We start from the raw sequence: 21,009 nt of genomic DNA, 5'->3' as shown, positions 1-21,009 counted from the left end.
CACAGAAGGGTCGGGGAATGCTCAGGCTTTTATATATTTTTCTCCTATAAATAAGAACTCACCAGTAATCTTAGGTGATTTTGTCAGTATAGACAGCTTGTCAATTCTTAATCCAGATGTTTCCATATCAGGGTACAAAGCCGAGATCTGATTTATGTAATTTATATAATATTCCCTGTTATTACAGTACGCTGTAAGGTTCGGAAGAATTATTATGCTATTCTATTGCGAATTTAGTTTAGTGCGGTTTCAGCTTAGGGTTTCTATAAATGGTGATACCAGTTTCCGGATGTCTTATATAAGTTATAGTTATCTGCTTTCCTATTAGGTTCTAATTGTATAAAGGTATATTTAGGTCAGTGGCCGCTTCTCTCGCTCTGAGTGTCTTTGTCGAATATATTTTGTTATCGTACCACCCTCCACGCAGGCTGTCAGTCTCTCTACCACTTCTAGTATTATCCGCTCGGGGTTCAGTACGATATCGCCTGATCCAATTGGGAGATTATTCGATAAGCGCCGAAAGTTCTAAACTGTCCTGATTCCGCAACTCCAGCCGTCGTCCTGTTGTGGAGTAGGCTATGCCATTATATCAGTGCTTTGAAAGGGACTTATAGCCGTGGGTTCTTACTACTTCTTCGTAGGGGAATTTTAAATTGTCAAATTGCTCCTTTACTACTTCGGCTATACGGAGCCTAGTAGTAACCTTAGCCATCGAATTATAGTAGCGTATAACCTTCTCTCGTTTATTGATCTTGAGTAACGAAAAATATTGCTTTTTATGATTAATTGTGCAGAAAAAAACTAAAGGGATTAATTCTCTAGAGGGTTTCCTGGTCTCTTCCCGAAACTTAGCTATCTTCGTGGCTCAGGCTCTTAACGGGTGTTTGATCGGCCGAAGAATATTATTACTACTCTTCTGGTCGAACGGGATGCTTAGATTATGCTTAACAAACACAGATTTATCGGAGATTTGTATAAGAGCGTTGATAGTCCAACTATCCAACTATCTACCCGGGCGAAGTCGGTCGAAGATACCATATAGTATTTCTATACTATTGTTGATTGCAATTGTATTATTATATCTAAATGTCGTCTGATCAAGTACCTTTATGTTAATGTCTCTAATAAGACGATCAATCTCTGCCTCAAGTCGATTGTCAGGCAGGGGGTCCTTCAGTAATAAAATTAATGTATACTCTGGCTGTTGTAGGCTATGTATTTACCTTTTCTAGAGCAAAATGTCCTTCCAGTTTATGGAGCTTATATTCAGACAGTAGCTTTGCTTCTTTTAAGTTCTTGTAGAAAATGTGAAGATCTAGCAACCTATTCTTGACAAGGTGTTCTAGCTGTGGGGCCAGAATTTGAAGCAGCTTTATATGTCTTGTATCAGCTTGAATAGCCTTTACTATATTGTCAAGCTCTTCCTTGCCCGATTTAACATAGGCCCTATCACCGATTAGTAGCTAAAGGTATAAAATTTTTTCTTGCAGCTTACTAGATATTTTTATCGAATAGTATCCCAAGCCCCAGTTCTTTTATAAGTTTGGTATACTGCTTGCCTCTATTAAGCTGCATGCTAATCCGGGTTTATTATAAATATTTTTCCTCTGCAGATATACTGGCAGGGCCAATTCTTAATAGATAATAGGAGTTATCTTCCTGTAGTGTAACTATTCCTACTCCACCGATCTATCTGTTCTGTATTTGGTCTATTATATATATTGCGGTACCCTGCTGCCCGACTGGTTTATTCTTTTTTGTTATAACTGTTTTCTTTGCAAGCTCTAACTGAGTATTGTACCACTCTCAAGCTCCTATATATTCGAGCATATTTTATATAATATCTCGGTCTTTTCGGGATTTCCCTATTTCAAGTATCTGTATCTACATCGAACCATCTGACCAATGATTGTGGTTGGTACATCCTGCAGTTACTCCGGGTTGGACTTGAAGCGATTGAAGGACTCGGATATGTATATCTGAGGGAATACTATTCTTATGTTTACTAAGGTGGCAGATAGTACGGGTGGCTTTGACAGTCAAGTCTATAATAGAGTGTGTGTTCGGGAACAATTTTATCTGTGTGGATTGGCCAGTTGTACTTGTAAGTAATGTCGGGATTGCTTTCCTCTGTACTTCCTCTATTTGAGATAAAGATAAACGACGGTCAATTTATTTTGAAGAAGTAACGGGTGTTATTTTAGAAGATATAGGTTCTATGTGTAGTACTGACTCCGGTGAGGTGTGGCGCAATGACTGCTTGGAACTTGCGGCAAGGGCTTTACTTGCCATTGTGGCTAGGACTCCTGTAGATAATACGTTCTTCCCCTCTTCACCACAGCCGCTGCTATGAGATGAATAATTATAAAGCAACGGCGAAGGCTTTAATAAGGGTTTGTTGCGTGGTTAGATAGAGCCTCGGAGAGTTTTACAGAATTCCAGTTTTTCTATAGATATATTGGCTGGGTGGCTGATTCTTTCTTTTCTTATCTTTCCTCGGCAGTATGCAGGATCTTTAGTTGGCTTATGCTTGTGTCCACGCGAATTTGTAATGCCCTCTTGTATTATTCCGGCAATGGTCCGTACTGCTTCCGGGGCTTTTTTATACAGCTGCTGAATAACTGTGTAGAACTACTCTGATCAGCCCAAGATATCTTTATTGTCGTGGATTCCAGTATATCTTAGGTATACGACCAAGATCAATGTTTGTGTGGGAAGTAATTATATTAATAAATTCGCTGAGTAGTTTGATCAGTTTCTCCCCGACTTTGGAGGATATATTGGATTTGTCCAACTCTTGAATACTAATACTATTGGACGCTATATTTAAAAATGCTTCGAGATAGCTATTTTTGAATGAGCAAGGTAAGGATGATTGCGAAGTGAGGAAATAGCAGGAATCGAGGGGCCTTTTATAGCTGAGGGGGTGTCAGGCTTCTCAGTATTCCAGGATAGCAAAAGGCGAGCTAGCACCAGGCTTTCCGATATCCCACCATCCTAGGATATTGAAAAGCGGTCTATTATTTTATACGGCTGGCTTGGATCTACACACCTATTGGTAACCGGATGTATTCCTCTATCTGATATCGGATTAGAATGTTCAGCTTGCAGGGATAGCAGGGATTGGACTAGCACACTTGTTAGCGGATATATCGTAGCCTGGGCCTCAGCAGGAAAGTGTGGTCAGACATCCCTGTAGACTGACTAGACTATACCCTGTATAGTAGATAAGTTGAGACTTCTTGTGACAATTAGCCTTTGCAATATAACCATTACGTAGCCTGGCTGCAAGTAGTCCTATCTTCGTGGCTTAGAAAAAGTAGCCTCCCAATCAAGGTCAGTCCGGTATGCTATTTTGAGATTCCATTTTACTTTTTGTATCGCCTACCTACCCAAGGCTGTATGAAGCCTTCGAAATAATACCGAGTAAGAACTATCCCTCGCCCCCAAATCGGCTCAACAGTTGTTTGGGGGTGGGATGGATACTTTAGATTGGCTTTCGACCTGGGTCGATAGGGTCCATAATTTAACTACCAGAGAAGAATTTACCTCGGTAGCACTCTGTAGGATCCTGGCACAGCCAGATCAGCCATTGAGTGGTTCTCCTGCGGAGCGTAAATTCAATATCGGTATCGTCGAAAGGTCTCAAGGACTCAACCAGAAAAACTACAATTGGTTAGATATACAAGTCAGTAGAGAACCGAAGAGCAATTCTAAGGAATACACTGTATTAAGTACTTGGTGTGATTTGGGACACTACACAAGGAAGGTATTCAGGGTTCAAGACACTTGTCGCTTCTGTCTGGGTTTTACACTTTGTGGGTCTATTATAAGCCCATGGAAATTTGATCGATTAGGTACTGTGTTGTCACTGCCGTGTAATATTAATAAAGACAGTCTTCAGTTTATTCGATAGAGTCATTCTACACAGAGCGCCGAATCCCCTGCGACGCAATATATTAGTGAGTTCTGTTGTGGTATTTAATCTGTATTAGGTGTGACTTGAGCGGATGGTAAATTATCAGTATAGACCAAGCAGCGCGAGCATTCTACAGTATCACTCACATATGGGAATATGCGGTTATTTGGCAGCCCCAATCCTTCCTTATTCTGTCCCGGCCGACGACTCTATACATTATTCCCGTGATGCTAAATACCCTTTGTGAGAGTCTCGCTAAAGAACTTAGACTATATATCGAAGAGGTATCTGTTCTTCCGGGAAGTGTTCAACATATTGCTGTTATTATCTAGTATTGGACGTGTCCTTTCCCCACCTGGGCTGGACAGAAACGAAAGCCGTGAGCCACAATATATCTAGACCTATAAACTATCGTCTTTGGTTCTATTATCAGGTTTTTGTCGATTGAGCCGGTTCTCATAGGAGGATGGAATATAGGCGGACTGGCTGACTACCCCTCATCTTGACCCTGGTCTAAATGCTAGATTTTATTGGGCTTCGTCACCTGTATCGCTCATCTGTATAAGGATTGGAGATTGGACCTATATGACACCAGCGGCGGAGCCTCGCTCCTTTTCCATGTCAGCCGTGGGCGATATGTGTCTGGTCTCGTATAAATCTTGAACAAGGTGTCTCCGATTTCGGTGCTGGTTATGATATCCAGATCACAACCAAGTTGAAGCTAATCCTAGCTGACACCGGAGCAAGATGGCCCGCCGCCTCAGTCACCATGACTACACGGTCGGGTGGGTATGCGCCTTGCCGGACGAGCTGACTGCCGCTCAGGAGATGCTTGACGAAGAATACCAGAATCTTCCTTCGAATCATACCGATTCAAATATATACACCCTAGGGTCCATAGGAGCCCATAATATCGTCCTAGCGTGTCTGTCTGCAGGCCAGACGGGTACTAACTCTGCTGTAGCGGTGGCCATGCAGATAAAGACTATGTTTCCGGCCGTTCGATTTGGACTGATGGTAGGAATTGGAGGCGGTGTTCCAAGTAAAGAAGCAGATATTCGGCTTGGCGATATTGTTGTCAGCCAGCCGGGTAACGGTTATGGCGGGGTAGTGCAATACGACTTTGGAAAGTCAACACCAAGCGGGTTCAAGCGGACGGGGTTCCTCAATGCTCCGTCCACAATCCTCCTTGCCGCTGTTACGAAGCTTCGATCCAACCTCGACCGAGGGAGAAGTAGTCTGTCGCCACACCTGTCGAAGCTTGGTAACCTCCCCAAGTTCGGCCGCGATCAAGTAGGAAGCGATTTGCTGTTCGAAGCGGAGTATAATTATAGTGGAGAGATAGCTGTCTATCATATACAACCGCGAGGATGATACAAAGGGAAAAACGGGCGGACGATATATCTATGATTTACTACAGTGCAATCGCGTCGGGGAACCAGGTAATGAGGGACGAAGTCGAACGGGACAAGATTAGCTCAGAATTCAGAGGAGTTCTCTACTTTGAGATAGAAGCAGCCGGCCTGATGAATACTTTTCTATGTCTGGTTATCCGCGGAATCTGCGACTACGCTGACTCCCACAAGAATAAGAGATGGCAGCTATACGCGGCGGGAATAGCAGCGGTATACGCGAAGGAGTTGCTAGGTGTGATACCGGTGGCGGATGTGGTAAACACGCAAACCGTCGATGAAGCACTACGAGGTTAGTCTAGCCGTCATAGTGTAAAATTTAGAGATAACTCACACGCTATAGGGGTGAAGTGTACCTTTTACCTCCTGTTCGAAAGAAATTATAAGTTTATTGGTTGGAATATAGAGCTTGATACGCTGAAGCAAAGGCTCCTAGTAAATAAAGATTGTCAGAAAGTATTACTCAGCGGTCTTGGTGGTATCGGTAAGATGCAAGTCGCGCTACAATTCATATATTCAGTTAAAGAGGACTGTCCAGAATACTCTATCTTCTGGGTACAAGCGTTGAGTATGGAGACGTTTGAGCTAAGCTGCAGGGAGATAGTAGGAGTATTAGGGATACGCCAGGAGCAAGAGGACGGCGAAGATCTGAAAATCCTAGTACGGCAACGGCTAAGTGCAAAGACCGCAGGAAAGTGGTTGCTAGTTATCGACAATGCTGACAATCTTGACTTGCTTCGCGGGACCTATCAAATAGAAGGCTTGCTGGCCTTTCTGCCAAAAAGCGATGGTGGCCTGACTATATTTACAACGCGGCATGGAGCTGTAGCGCAGTACTTGACGGGCAGCGATGTGGTTGAGATAGGAAAGATGGTGAGACAGGAGACAATAAACTTGTTAGAGAAGTCTTTGGTTCGAAAGAACCCTTCTGACAACTCCGAGACTGTGGTAAATCTTCTGACAGAGCTGGAATACCTCCCGTTGGCTATCACCCAGGCAGCTGTATATATAAACACTAATAAAAGCTCTATCTCCGAGTATTTGTACCTATTAAAGAAGACAGAGCAGGATGCTGTTGCACTTATCAGCACAGATTTCGGTGATAAAACACGATATCGGAACTCGATAAATGCGGTTGCGAAGATGTGGATAATCACCTTTAACAAAATTCTCGAATGCGATACGTTAGCTACAGATCTCCTCGCATTTATATCTTGTATTGAGTGGAGAGTAATCCTATACTCTATTTTACCAGCAGCGTATCCTGAAGTACGGCTGGTAGGAGTGATCGGTATACTGTGCTCCTACTTATTTCTGGAGAGAAGAGATAATGGAACTAAGCTCGATATATATAGACTAGTCCACTTGGCGACGAGGATGTGGGTAAATTAGAATGGCCGTAAAGAAGAAACAACAATAGCTGCATTAAAATAGCTCTCAGAAGTCTTTCCATCCGACGATTACGGTAATCGTGAGATATGGCGGGATTATCTACCGCATGCGGCGCACATAGAGAAGGATAAGCAATGCCAAGGTACAGAAGAGAAGAGTAAGCTCTATCTCAAAGTCGGTCAGTGCTTATATGTTGATGGACGAGTGAAAGAAGCTGTTCTTTGGTTACAGAAGTCTTGCGAATGGAGGGATATAAATCTTCCTCGAAGTAATACTGATCGACTGACATCGCAGCACATGCTCGCTATAGCATATCAAGCCAATGGACAAATCAAGGAGGCGGTTAAACTGCTAGAATATATTGTCGCGATAGAATCGGAAGTACTCGCAGAAGATCATCCTAATCGACTGGTATCACAGCACACGCTCGCTATAGCATATCAAGCTAATGGACAGATCAAGGAGGCAGTTAAACTGCTAGAACATGTTGTCGCGATACAATCGGAAGTGCTCGCAGAAGACCATCCTGATCGACTGTTATCGGAGATGACCCTTGCTGCTTTCTACAAGGATCTGATAAAGAGATCCAGAATAAGACAGGCTTCTGTAACTCCGCAAGCAATGCCCGAAAACAATGTTACTTTCACTGTGCTGTCAGATTAATTACTAGTAGAACAGGATCCGAAGCTAAGCTACGAGTCGAAAGGAAGACTTTTTGTGAGGCAGCTAAAGGGTTTTTTAAAGAAGGTTAATTAGTACTGGTGTTTGTTCTGTAAAACAATAGATTCTAGGCTGCCAAATCCTTGGCTAACACGGTCATTGGCAAGAATATAAGAGATTACCTGGACAGTTTTGTACCTTCCGCAGCAATGTATATCTCTTAACCAACTTTCTGCTAGTTGCTGATATACAGCCTCTCACCCACTTTTTTATTATGGAAGTATAACTACTATCATCACCTCTTGTTAAGCGCGACTTATGAACTTTTTATCCATGCGTAGTACCTTGCTCAAATTACGTAGCTAATTCACTACCGACTTTCAGTTGATATTTGTAGAATTTTAGAACTTTTCGAGACTTGTGTGAGACCGAATGTTTATACTATTGTAACGGCCGCCCTATCAGCTTGGGTTTACTAAAGATGTTTCTTCTTCTTCTGCATTATGTTTTTAATCTTAATGTCTAATTAAGCTCTCCCTCCAGCGCTCTCGAGGAGCTACTGCTAGTCGTATGTCTTCTTATCTACACGGCAGCCGCCCTGAGATAAACGACTACTAAGCAGCGGGGAAGGCTTCAATGGTGATCTGTTGTGTGGTTTAATAGAACCTCCAAGATTACTGTCGAATGCCGGTTTATTCTCGGATATACTCGCTAGGGGCCGGCCCTTTGTTTTCTTAGCTTTTGTGGGCGGTATGAAGGATTGTGAGCTGGCTTGCGCTTGTGTCTACAGGAATTGGTATAATATTCTCTTATATTATTCCGGAAATGGTTCGCGCTGCCTCGGGGCTTCTCCGCACAGCTGCTAAATAATTGTGTGGAACTACTATAATCAGCCCAAGATCTCTTTATTGTCGTGGATTCTAGCATACCTTTGGTGTACAGCCAAGATCGATATTTGTGTGGGAAGCTATCATACCGACGAACTTACTAAGAGGTGTGGCTAGCGTCTGCTTGACTCTGAAAGGGTGGTCAAATTTTTCCAGCTCTTGAATGCTAATGCTATTGGACGCTATGATGAAAATGCTTCGAGACAGCTGTTATCGACTGGGTCAGAGGTAAAGATGATTGGGAAGTAAGAAATGGCAGGAATAAAGGTTTCTTTAATAGTCGAGGTGGTATCAGGCTTCTTGATATCCCAGGATAGCGAAAAGCAAGTTAGCACCAGACTTTCCGATATCCTAGTATCTATATATCCTAGGAAACTGAAGAGCAGGCTATTATCTTTACGCAGCCGGCCTGGATGTATATATTCATTCGTAACCGGATATATCCCTCTATCTGGTCTGGGATTATGATGTTCAACTTGCAGCGAACGCAAAGATCGGACCAACTCGCTTGTTGGTGGATAAATCGCTGGCTGGGTCTCAATACCTAAATATGGTCAGATGTTACAGTAGGCTGACTTGACTATACTTTATACGGTAGATAAGTTAGAAATACTCGCAATAATTGGTCTTCGCAATATACTATTGCGTAGCCCGATTGTGACAGGCCCTATCTTTGTGGTCTAGAAAAAGCAGACGCTTCCAAGTAAGGTTAGTGTTATGCTATTTTGATATTCTGTTTCACCCTTCTTTGTGCCTACCTGCCCAAGGCTATGTGAAGTCTTGGAGATAATCTCGAGTGGGAACTATCCTTTATCTCTAATTGGCCTAACTGACAGTCGTTGTTAGGGTGTTGGGATGGAAGTATTGGTCGCTGTTTCTATTATCTCACTTGACTGCGGTACAGATTCCCTTGGATGTCCAGGTCACTGCCTCTCGCAAGACTATCCATACTTGACCTTAGATACCGAGGAATAAGTCTCCCATGATCGCAAGTGATGACTGGTTGAGGTGTTTCTACCGAACCATATCTCCTTATTCTTAGAAATATGGTGGCTTGTATAACTTTATATTAATAATAATAGATACCTTGCAGTGTAAGGAATGGTATTGGAGTATTATAAGGTGGATCAAGACTAAATACTCGACCAGTTACCTTCATAGATATCGATCTGCTGCGAGAGTAAGGTTTCGAAAAGCTCTATTCTTAGGCCCTGTCCAGGTGTTCTTCCCAATTAGTTTTACCAGGTCACCTGTGTCTTATTCTTGCTAGTCTACTGTAATGGCTTCAACTATTACGAATAAGATCGTCCAATATTAACAGAATGCAATATCTGCTGCACTACCTATCAACACAGTAAAAAGCCATTCAATAAGTTACTGCCTTGGCATGTATATCCGCGGAATACGGAGGTTAATCTGCTATAATTATACGTCACGCTGGCCTAGGACAAAAAGTAAAAAAGATATATAAGGGCATTCATTCCCCCGAAATTATTTATTCTGTAACTGAACTGTTATTTCTATTTCTATATCTATCTTTATATCCTGAACTTTGTCTCCTAGACTAGCTTGGTCTTATTCTCCCCAATAACAACGTTTATAGAAAGGTATCGATACTTCTCTGAGGACGATTGTTACATCTCTATAGAAAGACCGGAGGACTTTTCTATATTAGGTTCTGCGAGTAATCCAATCTATATTAATATCGAGGAAAGTAGTGCCAAATCCCCTTCTTCTGATAATACCGACGGTGACACTATCCCGGAAACTCCCAGCTATTGCTCGTAAAGTCATAACTGCCACAGCCAGAATAACAATCGGTAGATATACTATTTGAATAATAGTATTGTCTCAATAACTCCGTATAGTCGCAAGGGCCACAGCGTGACTATACACAGTATAGTGAATGAAGATGTAGCTGGAGGGTCTCTATTCTCTGGCGATATAGCAGCCCAGCTGTTAAATCGGGATGGCTGTACCCCAGCTGTTGTCTTATATGTAACAGTAGCCGAGAGTTCAGTACGAAATGTTTACTCAGGTATATAGCTCTTAGCTATAATAGACTAATAAACTTAATTATTCTAGGATATACCACTGAGAGTGGTGAACCGGCGATGTTACTTAGTAAATATATCAGCGATAGTTCTAAATATATATAAAATATGATGTCCCCCCCGGTCGAACAAGTCAATAAATATACTCGGATTGACAGTATATTTCTTTGTACCTATTGGATAGAGGGGTGTTTGCTTAACTTATACAGCAGATACCTAAACAGATAATAATCAGCGGCCTAGTTTCTCTATAAATCAATCTGATAACTATACCGACCCTATAACGGCTATCCTCGTACACAGCTTAACGCCAGAGGGTCGTTTGACATTTCTTTGTCTCGGTGTAGAGTGGTGCTCCCACTATAAGCTTCGACAGTGGGTCCCAAGGCTGCTGAATAAGTATCTCTATTGTAATAGACTCTATAAATGTTATAGAGTACACAAAAGACAAGCTGTTTCTGAAACACTCTTAGTTTTAGGGAAGAGAAAGAGATTTAGAGAGATATAGGTTATAACTTTATTATTTATCTTATATTCTTTTGTTAGATCCCGTTTTATTGATTGAATATGTTACTTATAGAACTGAAATCAAATCTTTATAATTGATTATTTATCACGTGTTATTAGAACTAGGCAATTTTATTGACCAATACTAAGCTGTAAGGTCATGTGAAACATATTACTGGGTGTATTGTCTTTTGTCAGACGAAGTCGTTCCGCTTATACACCTCAACACTAAAATTGAATCTCCCTGACTTTGGCCGCTTTTTGACCGGCTGTGGGTCTGGTCGAGAACAGTGGAAGTCGATAATCATAACATAGTTTAGCTCGGTATTCTACTAAATATTGTCTAGACAAAGGTCCTGGTGTGAAATAATCTACGAGAGATTTATTGGTACTTAAATTGCTCGATGCCCTCCCACAAAACAAGCTAAACGAGGACCTCGGAAAAAGGAATGCCCGGCCTCGGCCAAATGTTATTCCCTTACCGGTAATACGATGAAGCCCGGTTTATCAGAATACTAACTATATAATAGATACCTAGTCATAAGCTAATGAAAAACTAATTATATATAAAGATTAACTAACTAGTATGTTTTATAGTACCAGACACGAAAGCAGTATTAATATGCTTAATTTAATATTCTCCGAGATATCTATCGGTACCTGAGTATTACTCTCTGTATCTACAAAAGTCTCAAAGACTCCAAAGTATATAGGATACCGCCACGCAGCTAACTCTAAAACAAAAGCTGTATATGCTTCTAACCAACTAGATATACTGTATTTATAACGTTACTGTATATAGTTTTTGAGCAGCTCAGTGATTGTCTTAGAGATCAATTTCAGATATACCATAGCCGACTGATCGATCGAAGCCACAGATACTTTAATATAGACAATCCTATATTTTAAGCTGTCGTGGTTGTCAAGTATAACTGAATAAAGAGTCTACATAGTGGCCTTATTAACTCGATATTGCGAGATATTGTAGTTCTGATATATGGGTGGGGGCATGCTAGAATATATTGTGAGTGGTAATAAAGTATAGTAAAAGCGTTCAGATTTATCGGTGAACTGAAGATAACACGATAAGTGTTAGGAATTGGCCTCATAATATCTATATTAATATAAGTAATATAGTTCTTTCTTTAGCAGGGGAGCCGTATAAATTGTCTGTTATCTGGGAAGATATATCCCGTAGTTCTAAATTATTTACTTTCCAGTTGGAATAGCAGATAGAATTCGCCGGGACTGGATAATAAGATATAAAGGCTGAAGGTGCTAAAGCAGTGTCTGGATACTCAGCAGATAGACGACCAGTAGGCAGAAAGTACTCGACAGTAGAAAGTATAGATATATTATTAATTATTTCTGTGGACAATTATTGTGACGGTACAGATTTATTCTATTAGACTATTTGGGATATATATTTATTCGGGGCTTGTATTCTGTGGACAACTTCTCTGCTTAGTACTATCTCTGCTTTTGAATATATACTGTTAAGGACTCTATAATATAATTTCTGGGACTGTCGAATAAACAGTATTGTATACAGTATATTCTTTGTCATACCAGTAAGCCAGAATTGGGAATATATAGTATCTATTGTATAGATAGCTCGGAACCCTTCTGAGTGCAAGTCAAATATAATATAAACTATCAATATAATTGTATCTATTAATAACTGTATTAGAGATTGAATAACAATTATAGTGATAAGTCTTATCTGCTCTGTTATACTTATTCTTGCCTTCAAACTTTATAGTGCGAGGCCACTAACTCGGGATTATCCCACGCTTATAGGAGTATATATATTGAAAACGTGGTTCAATATAGCAAAAGAGATAATTTAAAAGTGTATATAATATGTTATATATTAATTTTATAAGGATTTGCTGCGACTACTGGCGGATCCTCTCTGTCTCGTAACTGTAGAAGGTCAGGTACTCGGTAGAGTATAAGAGATCTAACAGTATCCAGTAACCCTTCCCAGTATTTATACTACTGTTATATAGTATCTTCTTTATTGATATATCTTGGGGAAGGTAAATCTCTGGAATCTTAATTATTATGGAGAAATCTATTATCTCGTTAGTATAGTGTCCTATACCTTTTTTTAGTCTACTTACCAAGTAACCTGTCTCTGAAATCTCTCTGAAATTCCCCTACCGAGACAAAGATATCTATTAACTGTCTATATCTCGATCCTTGTAGCTCTTGTACACCCTTTATACTTTCGTGTAGAGAGCCCTCGATAGTCTCCTCAAGGGTTTTCATAATATAATCAAAATAATCTAGTAATAATCAGTATAAGTTTTGCCAAATAGTATAGATCTTAAAACAAGCCCACTGTCTCTCTTCATTGACTTATCTATTTTACACTATGTGGTGAGAAGGGCTGTAAGTTCTGTATTAGAGAGCCTCTGGAGGAGCCTTTTTCGAGTCTTTTAAACTTTGTCTATATTCCTTAGCGGAATTATATAATGGAGTTCTGTGTGATACTCTTTAATATAATAGATTATATATTTTGATCTTCATTGATACTTACCGGGGATTATAGATATACTATAATAAATTTTAGATATCGAGCTTTCACATGCACTATCCAGGATCAGTGTTTGGATATTAAAGATGGTAAAACTGTTCCAGAAATAAGAAGTAATAAGGCAGATTAAATAATAATATACTACACCCTAAACGAAAGTACACGAGTCTGCCAGATAACTGAGCTCCATTGTAGAAAGACAAGAAAATTAAATAAAAAACAATAAGAAAAATAAAAAGATAAATTCTCTTCTATTTCTACACTGCTAATCTCAACCTCTCAGGCACACCCTAAACAGGGGTTTTGTATGTAATTAATTTCCGGATAGATTATTGAATTGTCTTTTTTCTTTGATAATTATCTCTCTCTACTTTCAGCCGGGTACTTTTGTGGCCGGAAACAAAGTCTCTTGATTAATATAATTTTTTATTATTAAACTTGGTCGATTATTTAGATTTCGAGGGAAACTATTGTTTCCTCTGATTTATCTGGTTTTTCGGTTCCTGTGGTATCGTAGGTTTCTCGACCTATATTTTCCAGTTTAGAGTGTCGACCTAACAGTTACTATAGAGTATCTATATCAGGCCATATCCTGCTTTAATAATATAACAACTCACTACTGTACAAAATTCACTGGTAAGCACTATAGGTACCGCCCGGGGAATGCAGCTGCTTATAAAATAATAAAAGCAAGTGTATTCTAATATTTTTTTATAGGAATATTTTCTGGAGAGAAAAGGACGATATATATACTACTCTCTGTACATACATAAACAAGACTGCCAGATGGTTTGATATTCAATTAATTTCCAGACAGGTTATCGAGCTGGTCTTCTTTTCCATGTCTATTTCTCACTTCAGCCGCTCTATATTCAACAAAGTAAGTTTATAGGGCTAGGACTCTGGAAAATATTATCTGACTTGTAAGTAATTATCAGCGGTTACTCCACAAGTCTCAGAAGTTCTAGAATTACAGCCCATACTCCTCCCCTAAGCTCAAAATATAATATATATAGACACATAATATTATTATAGGAAGCCGATCGATAAAAGGACATAATATATAGCAATCAACACTTGCTATATTATATCGATACAACCGCATTCTGCGCAACGAAATAAATTTGAACAAAATTAGCCACAGGATATTGCGATCCACAGGAAAGTGGCCATAAAGTGAGAAGATTAGATGTACGGCGTCTAAGACTTCTATAGTATACTAGGATTCTGCTTCTGCTAAAGCCGTGATGTCTCTTGAAGATATGATAGCACGGTCCCACTTTATTATCACAGTTATAAGCATATGCTGACCAGTTATATACATTTCAGGTTGGTACTTTCAGCCTAGAAGTCTATAGCATAAACACTATATATAGGCTGCGTAAGATTACCATTTCCACAGATTACTAGTATTGCACGGCTCGAAAGCCTTCCTTGATAATAGTCTGAATTATTAGATAACATAAGCTATCGCCTAATTCCTGCTTGCTGTAATCCTGCTTAGATATCTATACAACCACTGGAAGTTTCCCCGTAAATCGTAGATCTTATTACGACACTTCATCCTCCTTCTGAATTCATTTAAATCTTCTGCCCTTACAAGCTTTCTTCGTGACTCGATAACTGGAATTGGACCCGATTTAGCATACTTTTGCGTCCGAATATATTACACAGGAGACTGCCAGGCAATATACCTATATTACTGTCAGTAAATATCATAGGCGAGAGGGAGAGGTATATACTAGTAGGGCTACTTAAATACTTACCCATAGTGCCTCCATAATTCTTGTCGCAGATCATGGAGATGATCACGGAAGATTCCCAGAATCAAGAAAATATAGTAAGCAACACAAATAAAGGCAATGTAAGAAATCACAATTAGGTACCATATTTCGTGGGTAATATTGTAAGATAGATTTTGTTTAAAGTTAGTATTATAAATACTGCTGTAGTTTATTTCGAAAGCGACTATTCTATAAATTTATGCTCAGGCTTGCGCTGAAATTAATCTAACTATTGGACAGTTCTTTTAATACTTACTATAAGTAAACTACTCGGTGGCTCTCCATCATAGCAGGTGTAATGCATGGCTGAACCGTTCTCTTTCCCATCCGTCCACCGAAGAGAAATACAGGGGCATATTTCCCACTTAGGCCATCGTGTTCTAGAATCACCTCCATTCCCAGAATAGATATTCTCTACCAGTACATGATAACTTGAATCGAGTGGTCATATTATCATTACCATAACTGACCATTTGCCATTATTCGCGCCATTCCTCGGGTTGGCCGGCACAATAGTGGAGAACACTACCTGTAAGGGATATATCGCTGGGAAGCAAATAAGACTGCAATTTGTGCAGTAATCACTTTAGATTCAATAATAGCTTACGTCATTTTATATATTATACAGCTACAGCGCCATCCGGCAGAAATAGAATATACAGGGTTTACTTTTAAAACTTCTTAAATATGTCCAGCCAATGAAAGTCTTCTGCAGACTTACAGCAATACCTGTACTTTCAATACAGCAAAATGTGCTCTGAGTGGGGTATAATAGAGTTCTAGGTTGTCTCAAGGGCTATACAGGGTATAATAGTACTTTTGTTCAAGACAATCAGTATAAACCTATATCTAGTCCTAAGTGTACTTGACCTTTAGAGGGAAAACAGACAATCTTCGGAGAGGCTCAAATCCTGCTCGAATATATTACTTTCAGCGCTTTTCTTGTATATCTATCTATCTTAGCTATGGTTGGTTACTAGCCCGAGAATCCTACATAATACTCGCTAACACCTTAACTAAAGGCTTTTCTATATAGGGCCTTTCTTCTCCGCCCAGCAGGGTCAGCCATGAAGGCCCTAAATACACGGTATTTAGGCTCTGTTGCCGCCGAGAAGGAGTTTTTTTACTGTAGTCCAAGACTCAGGTCTCTCCTAGACATTTGCTATGCACTTCGAAAAGAAGGGTTAAAGAAGGATAACATTCTCGACCTTACCCACAATAAACTGTTAGATAACTGGGTCCAACAAATCTCAAATCATCTCACGAATAACAGCCTACTCCTATTATCGCTCCTTACTTGGCACTTTGACTCGTCCATAGACTTTTTTTTACCAATATCAACACCCTCCCGAGGGCTCCTGCAGTTCTTCGCGCAAGTTTCAGACGATCGCAAAGTATTCAACATTCTAAGGAAGCAGTACCGTAAGAGAGTAGGGGAGGAAATAAGACTAAGAGAATTCAAAGAAAAATTTATAGATCTATTAGATTTACTCAAATCTAAGTTTCGAAATAAATAGACTTTTATATAATGCTCCCTTGCAGAAGCATATATTTCTATCATTTATGAATTGTCTGTCTTCGGTTCTGTACACCAAATTTCTTATAGGACTATAAATAATATACTATTAAAAGATCATTAATTTCTTTCTTAACAGGCCGACCGCAATTGTACAGTATTATTGATCAATAAATAATATAGAAAGGAACTCTGCACAGGTATTGAGATTGTTTTGTGATAATAACTCATCACCCGTCACCAATTTATTTCTGGGGGTCAGCGGGGTCAAAACCGTAGGAGGAGCAGATTATACTGAAGTCTCATTACTCGGGAATTCCGTGCTTCCTCTATATTGAACTATGCAGAGTTTTCATCATTTGCAAGTTCTCCACGACAAGGAAATAGAAGCTAGGATTCGATATCTTATTCCCCACATAGAAAACTGGCTGAATGGAACACTGCCTTTACCCAGAAAAGAAGACATGAGACCCATTAGTATTGTTATAGCAGACACCAAGATTGATATCCCTTTGAGACCTATCCAAGACATGGTATATAAAGGTATAAGCTCTATAGCGGTTAACTATATATAGAAATCTATTAACTATATTCCCAGGTGGCAGAATTCACACTCTTGCGCACTTATAGCGACACCTTCACCCCGCAGAACTTTTCCAAGACTGTTTACACTGTCCTTCGGGTTGACGGTTCCGGCATAATTAGCCATATTAAGATAACTCTCGGCAAATCTATCTGGATCGATCGTTCTACTTCTATTTCTGCTGGTTTAATTCTTCTGATTAGCAAACCCGCAGAGATTATAGTTAGTCGGGATTTTTCGGAAGAGCAGATAACAAGCCAGACATCTATTGATTTAGCTAGATAGTACACACCTTCCAGGTCACAATTGTGATTATTAGTTATTATCTACAAGGCCAGTATAAGCGTCAAATAGCTCGTCGCTCCACGTCAAGGAGAATGGTTCCGTATCGATTATTATACTATCTACAACACCCGCATTTTGGCTATGTTCGTGATTGGGACCTCGGGGTTGGACATCGGAATAGACTATAGCTGAGTATTCCCGATAAGGAGACAGTAAATACTTGTACAGTTAAATAATCGGAGATGAAATGTACATTCGAGTATCTTAGAGAAGGATTTATTTAGCAAAATTTACTCCACCATAGAATAGCCTTACCAGCATATAAATTACTAGGACCTGGTGTCAGTAGCGAATTCGCAAGGTTCTGATCCCTTTTGTAATAGTCAATAATATATTGGATATCAAAGCATTCAGCGTCTTGTGATAGCTCTGTGGCGGGGATTTTACATCTAAAAGATTCTTGATAGCAGGAAAGAAACTTTTTGAAGTCTTTACACCTCGCAGACAGTGCGTTATGGGACTCATCTTCTCTAAAATATTGATACAAGAGAGTTGGGCAAGAAAACCCTCGAAGACATTTAGAACAAATATATCGAATAGCAGTCTTCTGTACAATTTGGTTTAAAGTATTATATCTTCTTTCCAAGTCAGTCATGTTTGATCCAGCGGAGATACCAGAAAATAGGGAGAAGGAATAAAACTAATAATAAGTTCGCGCAGAAGATATAAGACTTAAGCAGGGAGTTCTCCCGATCAGTCATTCGAGACAACATCTGCTGTAGGACCTCAATAGAATTCGTCGGTTTTCAGCCCCACCCGTGTCAGAATATATTATATAGTAAAGTAATAGAATCCTGCTTTACGACCCATAATACACCTATTATTACTGATCAATATACAGTAGACAAGCTCTTAGCTATAACTTTCTTGTATTATACTTGGTTTTGTCCTCTTATACACTCGGAAACCACGTTTCTTTCTCATCTAAGAGCGGTATTCGATAAGTGTTAAGCTTCGGTACAAATTCTCCTGGCCCCCCCTAAACTTAGTCTTTACATTTCCTTCATCTTCAAAAGAACTGCAGATCAAAATATAGTCGTACTACATTCTCGTAAGAATTCTCAGGGTATGGATTATAACCAATATAAGCAGATACATACCCAGCTAGGAGAGGGTCAATGTCTTTGAGCTCTGCAGATCTGAGCAGTCAGCACTTTGAAAGCAAAATATATATAAAACTTAATTAGATACTTACAGGGAAAATTTAGACTGCTTATTTCCGGTATTGTCTAGATCCTTAACGTAAAACTCTGCGATTTCCCCCTTTCTCATAGACGCGATATTATCCAGGAAAAAATCAAAGCCCTGTTATAAGATTGCCATTCTATATTCCCCCAAGCTATTCTTAATACCCACCACTGTGTACAGAACTGTAAATGTGTTTCCTGGTACAGGAAAGGTAAGGTGCGACTGCTACCTATATTCTTATTAGTATAATAAGGCTTCACGATACTTCCGATATATATATCAATAATTTGTCCAGCAGCCTTCAATTCCTTGAAAAAGAAATTTACTTTATTACCGAAGTTTGGGTTGGAGCCTTTTCCTTCTCGGTAAACAGTTTTTTCGAGGGAGCCCATAGTAATCAACAGTATACAGAATAACTTCCCAATATAACTGTAGATTGAAAGACAGAAACAAAAAAACCTACACATAGGACTATCCTCTACTTATACTTGGGCCTGTGTTTAGATTAGAGTCTATAGCCGTTCTAGATTCATAATATATCCCGGATAGTAGCCATGCAGTGTAACCATCGTTATTTATTGGCATAATATATATAGTCTTTACATAACTAGTCACTAAGACTAAGGACTCTAGAGTACTCATGGGTAAAGTGAATCAACTGACCAATCTCATAGAAACACATTTTTTGGTAATAGAGTTAGACGTAACAGGCAATCCCTTGCCCTTCGCTGCAGTGGTGCTACTATATATTCCTATCTACAGAAAGATAGAATGGCTAAGTGTATATTTTAAGTCCATATTACTTATAAACATACAACCTTTCGTCTGGTTTTAGATACTGAGATAACACTTCTCTCAATACACCCTGCTCCTTTCTATTAAAAAACAACAGCGAGCAGCCCATTATTTTCGTCTCCTCTTGGTACTTTACACCAAGCAACATAACAGGCCCTCGAGAAGAAGGATAAAAAATGCCTACATAGCTGAGTAATACGATTTAGCCCCTGGTCGAATCATCTATTATAGGAAACACACAGCATATCTGTTTCTATAATTTATCTTCAGATCAGTATATTTAAGCCAAGGTGTCCAGCAATAGCTACTTACCGGCTCGGGTAAATCTGGCTTCGGGAGAAAAATTGTTTGTCTACTATCACTGGAAGTCGAGGTGCATATAGTTCAGTCTATTAGGGCCTGGTCCTTGCCCAAGATTTCTGATATTGCCGCCATAGCCTCTTCTCCCGAGTCCGCGGGTGAAGATAATTTAATGCGCTGTATCTTGGGGGCCGAGGAGGGCTTGGACTGTTTTGGAAATAAACTATATTTCTGACTCTTCACTAGGGCCGGCAGGTTTGGCTGGTCTTTCTCATAGAATAATAGTATTGGAGTTTGATAGTCCGAAGAGCCACTCAGTGGTTTATTATAACTCGTAGCAGATTTGCTGTCATCCTGTTCGCCATTGTCCCAGTCCATCAAACCTACGGGGGAGCGTCGATCGGAGCAGAATCGCCTGAGGCACAGCGGGAGTATTGCATACAGAAACCAGAAGCAGGCCATAATTTTAACAAGCAAGACCAATAAGGCTGTAATTTGGAGAAAAGAGCGCCCGTACTGTCTGAGAATAATATCGATTTGTTCCCTGAAAGAAGATACAGTGAATAAACAAGACTTTTCTCAGTTTTATATCGCGGGATAGTAGTTTCCTCGCATATTAACGACCGCAGTGTCTGGTCATTGTGCATTCTCGGACTTTGCCGTTTCTTTTCCCCGCTTATCGTGATTTCTTCTCCTTCCTGAACAAGCAGTGATGGTGTGCTATCGGTAGAGAACTTAGATTAGCTATAGAGACACTAGTTCCAAACATAATTTGGAATTATAGGCCTGTAATATTGAAGCTGTGAACAGTAAGATTGTTTATTCTTGGGTAATCTAAAGGTATGCAGCTTCTCTATGACATCGTCCGGCTCACTGACCTGGGCGGTTGCTCAGCATATTGGACCATGTTTGCAGGTACAAAATCATATTAAAACAACCTACAGTAGTAACAGTGTATCTGATTGGGGGCATCATGAATGGACTTGGAAGGTTAAAAAGGTAGTTCAATCTAGACTAGGAGAGAGGGATAGGGAGAGATGGGGAGAGATGGGGAGAGATGGGGAGAGATGGGGAGAGATGGGGAGAGATGGGGAGAGATGGGGAGAGATGGGGAGAGATGGGGAG

General features: G+C 39.9%; 2 protein-coding genes across 2 annotated transcripts; one reads left to right on the top strand and one right to left on the bottom strand.

The window, feature by feature from the left end:
- Positions 1 to 4,666: 4,666 nt before the first annotated feature.
- Positions 4,667 to 7,386, top strand: BDV27DRAFT_150648 (kinesin light chain; the record flags this gene model as incomplete). Its single annotated transcript, XM_032071254.1, has 4 exons — positions 4,667 to 5,229; positions 5,265 to 5,623; positions 5,675 to 6,714; positions 6,766 to 7,386. 4 exons carry the CDS (start codon positions 4,667 to 4,669, stop codon positions 7,384 to 7,386), a joined length of 2,583 nt encoding a protein of 860 aa, XP_031921288.1.
- Positions 7,387 to 19,968: 12,582 nt separating this feature from the next.
- Positions 19,969 to 20,346, bottom strand: BDV27DRAFT_150647 (uncharacterized protein; the record flags this gene model as incomplete). Its single annotated transcript, XM_032071253.1, has 1 exon — positions 19,969 to 20,346. The coding sequence occupies one exon, from the start codon at positions 20,344 to 20,346 to the stop codon at positions 19,969 to 19,971; it is 378 nt and encodes a 125-aa protein (XP_031921287.1).
- Between the last annotated feature and the right edge of the window lie 663 nt (positions 20,347 to 21,009).

This window comes from Aspergillus caelatus (assembly GCF_009193585.1).
Source record: "Aspergillus caelatus strain CBS 763.97 unplaced genomic scaffold BDV27scaffold_353, whole genome shotgun sequence".
Taxonomy (NCBI): domain Eukaryota; kingdom Fungi; phylum Ascomycota; class Eurotiomycetes; order Eurotiales; family Aspergillaceae; genus Aspergillus; species Aspergillus caelatus.
This window is presented reverse-complemented; position numbering and strand designations above follow the sequence as displayed.